Here is a 12,674-nt window from a genome sequence, read left to right on the forward strand (position 1 = left end):
AGGTGGGACAGACCGTATTATCGAAAAAGATGGGCGTCCATCTTTCGTTTTGAAAATACGGTTTGGATGGACCAAATGCCATGGATTTGGTCCCTTCTGAGATGGGCGGTTTTTTTTTAGCGATAATGGAAACTAAAAATGCCCAGCTCAGAAATGTCCCAATCCAAGCCATTTGGTCGTGGGAGGGACAAATGTACAAGACTACCATAGCTCTTAGGGGTAAAGGGGGCAACTACATGTGGGTACAGTGGGTTTTAGAGGCCTCCCATTTACCACCACAAGTGTTATAGGTGGGTGGGGGGGGGGGGAGGGTGTATAGGCCTGGGTCTGCCTGCCTGCCTGCACTGCAGTTCACACCTGAAGACTAATCTCGCTGAAAACGTCCTTTATTTGAATAAGCACCTTTACTCACAGTTAACTGCAGATCAGAGGTTGTGCCCCACTGGCAACGAGTCTCGCTGGTACTGAGATGAGCAGTAGGTCCGAGCTGGCAGAATGGTGTACAATGGTCTCTTTCAGCAACATTCAAGGTAAGAACTAAGTGCTGTAACATGGCTAACACATGAAAGGGATCTAAAAGAGTCTTACAAAAATGGCTACTACCTCATGGACTACCGGAAACAAAACAGAGCACACTCTGACCCAGTAAGCAGAGGGAAAAGCACCATGGGAGTAGAGCCTACCAACTACCAACATCGTGAGCATTTAACACAAGCTAGTGGAATCACGGAGCCCAATACCCTACACCCACCACAATGCATTGCTGATGTGACTCTGCAGTGCCCTTAACAGAAAAGGTGTCACACTCACCCGAGACCCACATCATGGGTCATGGAGGTGGGTACGGCATTTGAGGCTGGCATACAGGCTGGCAAAAAAGTTTGTAAAGTGGAGTTTTTTTGGTGGAAGGAGGTTAGTGACCACTGGGGGAGTCAGGGGAGGTGATCCCCGATTCCCTACGGTGGTCATCTGGTCAGTTGGGGCACTGTTTTGGGACTTGGACCTGAAAAAAAAGGGTCCAAATAAAGCGGACCAAATTCTCGTCCAAAACGCCCTTCTTGTTTCGATTATCAGCTAAAGACGCCCATCTCTCCTCAGCCGATAACCACGCCCCAGTCCCGCCTTCACCACACCTCTGACACGCCCCCGTGATCTTTCCTAGTTTCTGTGACGGACTGCAGTTGAGGACGCCAAAAATCGGGTTTCGATTATACCGATTTGGGCGCCCACGGGAAACAGATAACCAACTCCCGATTTGGGTCGAAATATGGGCGTCCTTCTCTTTCAAAAATAAGCTGGATAGTGTTTTTTCTGTGTTGAGTTTTAATTGAAATGCATCCGCCCATGAATTCATGATATGGAGGCTTTGTTTGATTTCATTTGTGATTTCTGTTAACTCATGTTTGAACGGAATGTAGATCGTGACATCGTCTACATATAAAACTATCTCCATAGAGTGCTCAAACACTGGCAATATTGGACAACTTATTGCTCCAGATAAGGATGATCCTACAAGTTAAGTATTTTCCACTGTTTGAGTAGGACTTGTATTGTGTGATACGGACTATTTTTACAGAAGGCTGACCATTAGTTTTTGTAATTTATAAATCTATTTAAAATAGCTTTGAAGGAGTCCAATTATAATACATGCACACATCATCAGTTACACGCGTTAACTCCGGGATTCTATATATTGTACCTTAATTTCCATGTTGAAATCAAAGTAATAAAAGAGATGGCTGAGGGGAGATATGATAGAGGCCTATAAAATAATGTGTGGAGTGGAACAGGTAGACGTGAATCACTTGTTTACTCTTTCCAAAAATATTAGGACTAGGGGGCATGCAATGAAGCTAGAAAGTAGTAAATTTAAAGCGAATCGGAAAAAATATTTCTTCACTCAACATGTAATTAAACTCTGGAATTCGTTGCCAGAGAATGTAGTAAAAGGTTTGGATAGCTTCCTAAAAGAAAAGTGCATAGACCATTATTAAAATGGACTTGGGGAAAATCCACTGCTTATTTCTAGAAATTTTCGCCATAATGGCCACACGTATCAGCTTAAGCATCAGACAACCTGCCGCATAACACATATCATATATTACTAGTAAAAAAGGCCCGTTTCAGAGACAAATGAAACGGGCGCTAGCAAGGTTTTCCTCGGAGTGTGTATGTTTGGGAGAGTGTATGTGAGAGTGACTGTTTGAGAGTCAGAGTGAAAGTGTGAGTGTGTGAGAGAGAGTGAGTCTGGGTGTGAGTGTGAGAATGAGAGTGTGTGCAAGTGTGTATGTGAGACACAGTGTGATAGAGAGTGTGTGTGTGTGGCCATCCATGCTCCTCTGTCCCCTGCCCCCTCCATTCATCCCTTTCCAGCATTTCCCCTCTTTGCCTGAGGCCTGCCCTGCAATCCATATCCATCCATGCCCATCTGTCCCCTCCATTCATCCCTATCCAGCAATTCCCCTTTCCCTGAGCCCTGCCGTCCCAATCCATGGCCATCCATGTTACTCTGTCACCTGCCCCCTCCATTCATCCCTATCCAGCATTTGCCCTCTCTGCCTGAGGCCTGCCCTGCAATCCATGCTCCTCTGTCCCCTGCATTCATCCCTTTCCAGCATTTCCCCTCTCTGCCTGAGGCCTGTCCTGCAATCCATATCCATCCATGGCCATCTGTCCCCTTCATTCATCCCTATCCAGCAATTCCCCTTTCCCTGAGCCCTGCCCTCCCAATCCATGGCCATCCATGTTACTCTGTCCCCTGCCCCCTCCATTCATCCCTTTCCAGCATTTCCCCTCTGTGCCTGAGGCCTGCCCTGCAATCCATATCCATCCATGCCCATCTGTCCCCTCCATTCATCCCTATCCAGCAATTCCCCTTTCCCTGAGCCCTGCCGTCCCAATCCATGGCCATCCATGTTACTCTGTCACCTGCCCCCTCCATTCATCCCTATCCAGCATTTCCCCTCTCTGCCTGAGGCCTGCCCTGCAATCCATGCTCCTCTGTCCCCTGCCCCCTCCATTCATCCCTTTCCAGCATTTCCCCTCTCTGCCTGAGGCCTGTCCTGCAATCCATATCCATCCATGCCCATCTGTCCCCTTCATTCATCCCTATCCAGCAATTCCCCTTTCCCTGAGCCCTGCCGTCCCAATCCATGGCCATCCATGTTACTCTGTCACCTGCCCCCTCCATTCATCCCTATCCAGCATTTCCCCTCTCTGCCTGAGGCCTGCCCTGCAATCCATGCTCCTCTGTCCCCTGCCGCCTCCATTCATCCTTTTCCAGCAAGTCCCCTCTCTCCCTTCCATGACCCCCCCCTCGCATCCATGCTCCTCTCTCTCCCATGTCCCAGCCTGGCCCGCCCTCTTCTTCTCCCCTCCTTCGCATCCACGCATCGGTTTTTTTTTTTTCTTCTTTTAAAATGTACCTCCGTGGCGGTTCCGGCAGCGAAGCGTCAGGGAAGGAGGCGGCGCTCCCGACGTCTAGGTTTCCCTTCGCTGTGTTCCCTTCTTTTGACGTCATCCTTGACGTCAGAAGAAGGCGGAACACAGCGAAGGGAAGGCTAGACGTCGAGAGCGCCGCCTCCTTCCCTGACGCTTCGCTGCCGAGCGATGCGATTGGTTGAGTGTCATTGCTCCGCCCTCGACGTCATCACGTTTGACGCGTGGGCGGGGCAGACACAATGCGATCTCACCCCCTTCACTTTTGGCTAAAAGAGGCTTCATAGAACGTTGGAGGTGCGTTTTATATAGAGAGATATTTTATGTCCCTGCAGCAAGGTGTACATTGGCAAATCCAGCAGATCTTTAAACGCCAGAATGGTCAAGCACAGATCTCGAATAGCTGCAAATAGTAGTGGAGCTCCGCTTGTATAACATTGCATTAAAAAACAACATTCAAGCGAGTCCTTAAGATGCATGGTTATCGACTGCACTATTCGAAACGCTCGTGGTGGCAATATTGACAGGTTGTTATTACAAAAAGAAACCCAGTGGATTTATCGCCTTAATACGTTAGAGCCTAATGGTCTTAATACGTATCTCCAATGGAATTGTTTTCTATAATCAGAACAGCTGACTATGATGTAATGTGTAAGAGGCGGGGTTTTTAGGTCTTAAAATAAGAACGCCAATGCCATTTTTTTCGGCTCCTTGCCGGTACCGGTTGCTGTTAAAGTGAGACCAGACGCCATTTATGAATAAGGTATGCAAAAATAAAGAGTATGTAAGAGTTAAGTTTATGTTCTCCGTGTTTTAACAGATACATGCCCTTGATAAAGTAGTAGACCGTGAAACAGGCTCCTGTCAGGCTGGCAAAGATACTGGAGACTTAATCAAAGTTTGACAAGTGGAATCCTGGAAGCGCGAAAGGCTCAAAATTATCAAAATATGGCTTGCAGCTTCCAGTAATATTAAGATAAGTTGATTTTTTGCACCATAATCAAGTTTAGTGCAACAGTGCCACAGCGGCATAACTTTTCTATGTCTTAAAATTTCAGCAGTAGTGCACGAAAAAATTTTTTTTAAAAAATGAACTGATGTGAGCACACTGGTATTTAAATATAGGAATAGATGATTCACCATAAGCAAATAGTGTGCACTACTGGAGGCTGGAGGCAGTCTATGATTATACAGAGTCACAATTGTACAAGCTTGAAATAAGCATGACACAGAGTGCCTATGTGACGGTATGAGACGCCCCCAACAAACAATCTATTACTGTTGAAGTAAATTGCTTTGCTTTTCAATAGTTGTGTATTTCTACAAGATTTATAAGGTAGAGCGTTGCCATTTTTTCTTATTTTTTGAATATTTATAGAATAAGCAGCACAAAATATATTATACTGTTTTGGGATCTTGCCAGGTACTTGTGACCTGGATTGGCCACTGTTGGAAACAGGATGCTGGGCTTGATGGACCTTCGGTTTGTCCCAGTATGGCCATACTTATGTAGTGCACATAACTTAATTGGTTAACTAGCTAATCAGCGCTGTTAATTGGATGTTAATAAGCATCAGCACTAATTGGCATTAATTACGATTTATGCACAGTACTCGCTAAGCAAATTCTTAACATTTTGTGCATAAATTCCAAGCTCTGGCCCCTTTAAGAAGGCTCCTTGAGAGCATGGGCCATGTGTTAACAGCTCCATGAATTTGGGAAGCTGAATAACACAGCTTGCAAGGTTGCTCACAAACTGCATTATTCATTTACCACAGGTTCTGAATTACCACAGGTTAGTGACTCCTACCGTAAACTAAGCTATTATAAAATGTCATTTTACTGCAGCTTAGTAGTCCCCCCTCCCCATTGTGCTTCCATTTTGAGGTGTTTATAAATTCCAATATGGACCTTCATTTTTCAGTGAATTAGGTGTTAAGGGTATTACAGGGTATTCCACCTTATCTGGCGGAATCAAAATACATGTAGGGCCAGATTCTATAAATGGTGCTTAGAATTAAGAACCAGAAAAAACTGGCGCTAACTCCCAGATTCTATATATGGCACGCTGAGTAGGATGCATAAATTTATGCATGCAGCCAATTTATGCACGCTACTAAATTAAGTAATGAGCTAATTAATCTTGAAAATTGGTTGATAATGACCATCAACACTAATTGGGCATAACTGGAATTTACATGCACTTCTTTTTAGGCATAAGTACATACATAAACACTGCCACGCTGGGAAAAGACCAAAGGTCCATCAAGCCCAGCACTCTGTCTCCGACAGCGGCAAATCCAGGCCCCAAGAACCTGGCAAAAACCCAAAATGTAATAATGATCAATGGACTTTTCCTTCAGGAATTTGTCCAGACCCCCTTTAAACTCAGCAAGGCCAGCTGCCGTCACTACATTCTCCTGCAATGAGTTCCAGAGTCTAACTACGCGCTGAGTAAAGAAAATCTCTCTCAGATTTGTTTTAAACCTACCACATTCTAATTTCATCTTGTGTCCCCTGGTTCTATTATTGTTAGAAAGTGTAAACAAACGCTTCACATCTGTCCGCTCTACCCCACTCATTATTTTGTAGACCTCTATCATATCGCCCCTCAGCCGCCTTTTCTCCAGGCTAAAGTCCTAGCTGTCTTAACCTCTCTTCATAGGGTAGTTGTCCCATCCCTTTTATCATTTTTGTCGCCCTTCTCTGCACCTTCACCAATTCCTTTATATCTTTTTTGAGATGAGGCGACCAGAACTGAACACAATACTCCAGGTTCGGTCGCACCATGGAGCGATATAACGGCATTATAACATCCTCATGCTTGTTTTCCATCCCTTATCTAATACTACTCAACATTCTGTTCGCCTTCTTAGCCGCCGCAGCACATTGAGCTGAAGATTTCAATGTCCTATCCACGATGACTCCCAGATCCCTTTCTTGGTCCGTAACTCCTAAAGTGGAACCTTGCATGACATAGCTGTAATTAGGGTTCCTCCTTCCCACATGCATCACTTTGCACTTGTCAACGTTAAACTTCATCTGCCATTTGGACGCCCAATCCCCTAGTCTCATGAGGTCTTCTTGCAATCTTTCACACTCCTCCTGCGACGAGACGACCCTGGATAACTTTGTGTCATCTGCAAATTTAATTACCGCACTAGTTACTCCCATCTCAAGGTCATTTATAAATATGTTAAAAGGCAGCGGTCCCAGCACAGACCCCTGAGGGACCCCATCGAGAATAATTTTCCACATGTGCAGCCAAAAAGGGGGCGCAGTCATGGGAGGAGTGTGGGTGTGTCAGGGCCATCAATCACATTTACGTGTGTGGTTATAGAATTCAGAAGTGTGTCTAGATTTAGGTGCAGGCATTTACACCAGCTTCTCACTGGCATAAATAGCAGTGCCTATATCTAAGCGTGTCCACTTAGCCTATGTGCTATTCTGTAAACCGTGCCTGAATGTAAACACGGTTTATAGAATACTGTTAGGCGAGTGAATCAGACACGTCTAGATTTTAGTCACTATATATAGAATCCAGCCCTAAGTGCTATTTGTAAAGAGAGCGCACCCTTTAAAGAATAGCATTTACGTGCGGATCTCGCACTTAACTTAGGTGCCCTTTTACTAAAGGGTTGGTGTGCAGCAATATGCCAATCCTGAAAACCTGACCTGTTAGAAGTTCCTGAGGACTGTCAGTGAATACCTCCGTGTTATATTCATGTCTTATCGCTATATGGTTATAAACACTAAATATTATGAAACGGGTTATGAGCATTATGAATTAAACTAAACAGGTAAATTAGGAGTTCATTCAAAACAGAGTTAAGAATAGAACAATGAGGCTCACATTCATGGATCAAATTATAATGCTGTGCACTATAGCATATGGGATCATGCAAAGAGTCTTCCATCTGTTTGGGACAATGCAACTCTACACATCCTGGGGAGATGGATGATGAATGCCATTGCTGTAGCATCCCCTATTACACAAGACAGCCTGTGTACTAAAATGCAAACCCTATATACTGACAGTTGGGTTTTCCCAGCATATCTCCATACAGTTACTTTATCGAGTGGCAAAGGTAGTGGATAATAACACCGATGAACTCACCTCTTCTAATTGCACATACTTGCAATGAGCACTCTATGCCTCATAACACTCTATGCAGTTAGCATATATTAACTGTAAAACTAGTGTTATAGTGGCTACTGCACCCATGCACTAAGAAGTGCAAATTCATGTGCTAATGCTTAGAGCCCTTTGGTAAACAAGCCCCAAAAGAGTGGTACCGAAGGTGTACCTACAAGAAGGTGATCCTGCAGACCTTAGAACCGGCAAGGGTCACTGCCGTTGTCTGGGAATGCCATATTGGGGGCATGAGGGTCAGAAGGCTGGAGAAAAGATGGCTAAGGGGAGATATGATAGAGGTCTATAAAATAATGAGTGGAGTGGGACGTGTAGAAGTGAATCGCTTGTTTACTCTTTCCAAAAATACAAGGCTAGGGGGCATGCAATGAAGCTACAAAGTAATAAATTGGAATCAGAGAAAATATTTCTTCACTCAACGTATAATTAAACTCTGGAATTTGTTACCAGAGAATGTGGTAAAAGCAGTTAGCTTAGTGGGGTTTATAAAAGGTTAGTATCAATCTGTTCCTATATGGCTTATTATGGGAACATTGGACACTAAAGGGTTAAGATAGCTTCCTAAAAGAAAAGTCCATAAGCCATTATTAAAATGGACTTGGGGAAAATCCACTGCTTATTTCTAGGATAAGCAGCAAAAAATGTATTGTACTGTTTTGGGATCTTGCGAGGTACTTGTAATTTGGATTGGCTATTGTTGAGGAAACAGGATGCTGGGCTTGATGGACCATCAGTCTGTCCCAGTACGGAAATACTTGTCACGTTCTTAAGGTTGAGGACTGAAGCTGAAAAATGGGAAAAGGAAACAAACGAACGAACAGCACTTAGGATCACAGAGGCTATTATGTTTATTGTGGTGAACAGAATGTGATAATCCATTAAAGGAACATTTTCAACAAGCAAGCAATTCAAAGTACAATCATAGACAGCGACTCTAAATGAAGCACAAGGTAATACAGTTAGAAGACACTCAAAGAACAGGAACAAACTGTAGTTAGGCATCTTGATACTTTTCTCCTGCAGATATTTATATGCTGCAGAAATGGAAGAAAAGTAAAATAATGTCCAGTCGTAGACAGCTGTGACCACTGACAGCAAAGAACAGTCTTATAAAATTTATCTCCCACAAAAATAAACTATATATATATAAAATTTTATGATGTTCTGTCTGTTTTAGTGGCCACCAGCCGTTTTTCAGTCTGAAAAATGAGGTATAGTAGGCCCTAAGAGGTAGCAATGTGTTTTTGATTGTACTACAATACAGAGAAAATACAAGATTAACTTCATCAGAGTTGTAAGTCCCTCAGAGCTTGAAGTCTGACCAACATATAGCAATTACTTCTGTTCCATCATCAATAGTAAGGTTAAAATTTTAAGAAAAAAAAAAAAAGCCAAACTCCTAATGACTTTTGCTGAACTTGACAATGAAACAGAACAAACCAATATGTCTGTCCAACATTTAATGCTAATCCATCCAGTTTTAAAACCCAGATCAACTCTTTCAGTGGTGCACAACCGTGATCACCTTGCAGGCTTCTTAGGAGGTATATTGCTTCTTTTAAAAAAGCATCTCATTAAAGATGACCATAAAAAGTTCTCTTTAGTAGCATTTGACTCAATAGTAAAGCCAAGAGGACACAAGACTTCCTGAGGAACTATCCCTGGCCCAGTTAATAATACAATATTAATAAGTAGACATACTGACTAGGAGCAAGAAGAATAAAAACTCTACACAAGAAGCATTTAAAATAAATCTGGTTGAAACATATTACAAAAAAAAATCACATTTGTGTAAAATACATGAACATACTTATCAAGTATTTTTTTTACAATTTACTAATTTAAAAATATATTTATGATTGCATTATGCAAAAGCTGAGCTTGCTGCTTCCCACCTACAAAACTTCAAGTTTCTTTGAAGGTTTCTTATTAAGAAAAATGAACTCATTTCAAAAGTTCTTTTACAAAAATACTTTGATTAGGGATTAGTTGCAGTCCTAACTATTTCAAACATCTCAAAGCTAATGCTGAGAGTAACAAGTTCATGTCATTGAAAGTCTGGAGGTAGGTCTTTGTCAATTGATTAGTCCATTGTTTTAAACAATTTGCTTGAGGTACAAATTTGGACATTAATATTTAAATGTTACAGTTAAAAAGTTTTCTATGTCATGTAGTGTCATAGAAGATAATTTTCCTTACAAACCTATGAGCGATTCAGTACAAAAATATATTCAAGTTAAAAAGTACATTAAACAGACATCTAGCAAAAAAATGAGATTAAGCACATTTTAAAATGAAAAAAAATTACAGTTAGGTTGACATACTAAGATATTGCTTTAACTGTAATTAAGTGTTGAAATAGATATAAGGGAAAGATATAGATAATCAGTGATCAACCGCCCAATACCAGTTTCCTGCATTGTTTATGAATAGCAGCATGTATTTTTCAGGTTGCAGAGCTAATTGGAAAATCAGAGGTAGTCATGAATAGTGGGGTTATATATATTGCATTTTTTTCATAAAAGTGCTGCTTTGAGTGAAAAGATGAAGGATTGCTGCTTGAGCAGAACCACCCCAAAAGCCATCCCTTGCTCTAAGTACAGTTACTGCTTGATGTAAGATATAAGCTCACTTGGGACTGAGGTACGTTATAGCTTCTTACATCCAAAGTTGCTAAATAATGAAGAAGTTCGTTCCCTTTGGAATTTGCAAAGGCAAAATTATCTGCAGGCACAGAAAATACTTTAATCTTTTCAGGGATTAGAAATGTTCCTAATTTAGTATTAATCAGAGGTACCTTTAAAAAACAAAACAAAAATTAAAATAACTGCCTCCCCTCCCTCTCACAAGAAAACCCACTTTTCCTAGAAAAGGTCTTTTAAGCTTTGATGGTTTTCTTTAGTATTGCTAAACAATGGCCTGGCTCTGCAGAAAGCTAATTCTACCCACATTGCTATCCTTAAGGTGTGTTCCATGAGTTCTGTGCATTATGTCAAATATATTTTAAAAACTATAAACATAGATCTTGTCTTTCTTCCATTTTGCAAAATGAAAAGATTTTTCTGTCATGTTATTCATTATTAGTTGAATTAAATGATAAATCAACCCTATATTCTTCCTGAAATACCAGTCAGTGAAAATTATCAAGTGTAAAAAAAAAAAAAAAAAGTTAAAAGAGAAAGTAGTGTCTATCCCTTATCTTTGGTGTTCTAAATGGAGAGTTTACTAAGTAAGGGAGTGGGTTAGTATCATTGAAGGCCTGGTGTCACACATAAAGGCGCTCCTGGTTGAATGCCCATTATAAATAACCCAATGTATTACAATTTTTCTTGATTTTACTAAATCTGTTTTCAAACTTTTCTGACCCATTCACCCTTCCTTAGCAGCTCAACAGACTATTTAGTGGGTAAAGAAGAAGAAAATATTACAAATTGCATCGTCAATCTGTGCCCCTCTGTGTTACAGCAGTTTTCATGAAACCTGGGACTGTGAAGGGATATCAAGGAAGGTGAATAATAAAAGTCCTTTTTAAGATTATATGATTTCCCCATGCAAGAGTGGAAAGACCATGGTAATAGAAAACAAGTGGTAAAGGCAGTGTCTTCTCCCTTCAAAAGACCCAACTGCTGGATGAGGTAGAAATTTAATGTTGTGGTCTTTTAATCTTCCTCCGCAGATTCTTGTGATGATGTCTTTTCAGTTTTTTCCTGAAAACACAAAGATTTTTATTTTTTTATGCTTATGCTACTTCCCAAAACAAGCCCAAAGTAGTGTATAACATCACAATAAAAAACAACACAACTTATACCAATAAATCAAATATAAATGGGCTGCTTTGGCCTCCAGGTAGCCAATGTACAGTTTCTCAATCTCTAAAATCTCAAACATTATATGGATAGCATCAGGCCATTTAAGGGAGTGATGTGATATATTTCTTGTATACCACTAACTCCCTCTAAATAGAGGTTCAAAGCGGTTTAACAAAAAAAAGAAAAAAAGGAAAATAAAATTAAAAACAAAGATTTATGACAAATATCATTTAAATAAATGTCTGTTTCCTAAAGGTAATTTATAATGGCTTTTATTTATTTATTATCTCATTTATACCCCACATTTTCCCAACTGTGTCAGGCCCAATGTGGCTTACATCACAATGCAAAGGCGGACGCCAATGCAGTGAATTAAGCGAATATATCATGAAACCTACATAAGAAATAAAGGAGAGGATGGGGAAGAAACAAAAGGAACAGGGAAATCAGGGAAGAGAAGGGAAGGGTGGATGTGCCCAAAATTGTCATTATATTGTTATGAATCAAGTAGTGGAGACACATGTTGAGTCCTTGGGGTAAGCTTTTCCAAACAACAAAGTCTTTAGAGATATATATGCCAGTATAAACACAAAGTGCCACTTAAAAATTTATGCCCCCAGCATACAAGTACATGTGGTGACAAGACCTTGTATGAGACTTGGATGGAGGTATATTCAGGGACGGACTTTGGGTGAAGCATGGAGAGAGTTGCGGATTCACATGCATTCTTTGTTTCCACATACTGTTTGCACGTACATTTACACTACCTCTCAAGCTGGTGAAAATGTATACAGCTACATTATAGCCATGTCATCTGCATCTTTGCGAGGCAATTTTAGAGACACACATAGGGGCCCTTTTGATAAGAGCCAGATCTGTGGGTGCAGAGCACTCCCAATATTGAGCAAGCTCCTTTAGTGTGTCCAGGGAGGGGTAATTTCTATTGTGTTTGGCACCCATGGCACTTTTAAAGTGTGGTAACTTTTTGCACGTAGCACACCTTAAAGCGTGGTTAGTACAAAGCTTATATGGCATTGGCGTACCAAGGGGGGGGGCGGTCCGCCCCGGATGCATGCCGCTTGGGGGGGGGGGTGCCGCGCGTCTGTCGGCAACGCTCGTTCCCTGCTTCCTCTGCCCCGGAACGGGTTACTTCCTGTTCCGGGGCAGAGGGAGCAGGGAATGAGCAAAGCCGACAGGCGCGCGGCACCCCCCCCAGCAGGTAACGATGCACCCGGGGGGGGGGGGTGTCGTTTCACTGTGGGGAGGTCGTGTCT

General features: G+C 41.8%; 1 protein-coding gene across 1 annotated transcript in view; it reads right to left on the bottom strand.

The window, feature by feature from the left end:
• Positions 1–10,799: 10,799 nt before the first annotated feature.
• HMGA2 (high mobility group AT-hook 2) overlaps positions 10,800–12,674 on the bottom strand; it is a 346,168-nt gene continuing 344,293 nt past the window's right edge. The window contains exon 5 of the mRNA XM_030216334.1: positions 10,800–11,298. Coding sequence (XP_030072194.1) covers positions 11,251–11,298 — 48 coding nt within the window. The 3' untranslated portion in view covers positions 10,800–11,250. The remainder of the gene's footprint in view (positions 11,299–12,674) is intronic.

Source organism: Microcaecilia unicolor, chromosome 10 (assembly GCF_901765095.1).
Source record: "Microcaecilia unicolor chromosome 10, aMicUni1.1, whole genome shotgun sequence".
NCBI classification, from domain to species: domain Eukaryota; kingdom Metazoa; phylum Chordata; class Amphibia; order Gymnophiona; family Siphonopidae; genus Microcaecilia; species Microcaecilia unicolor.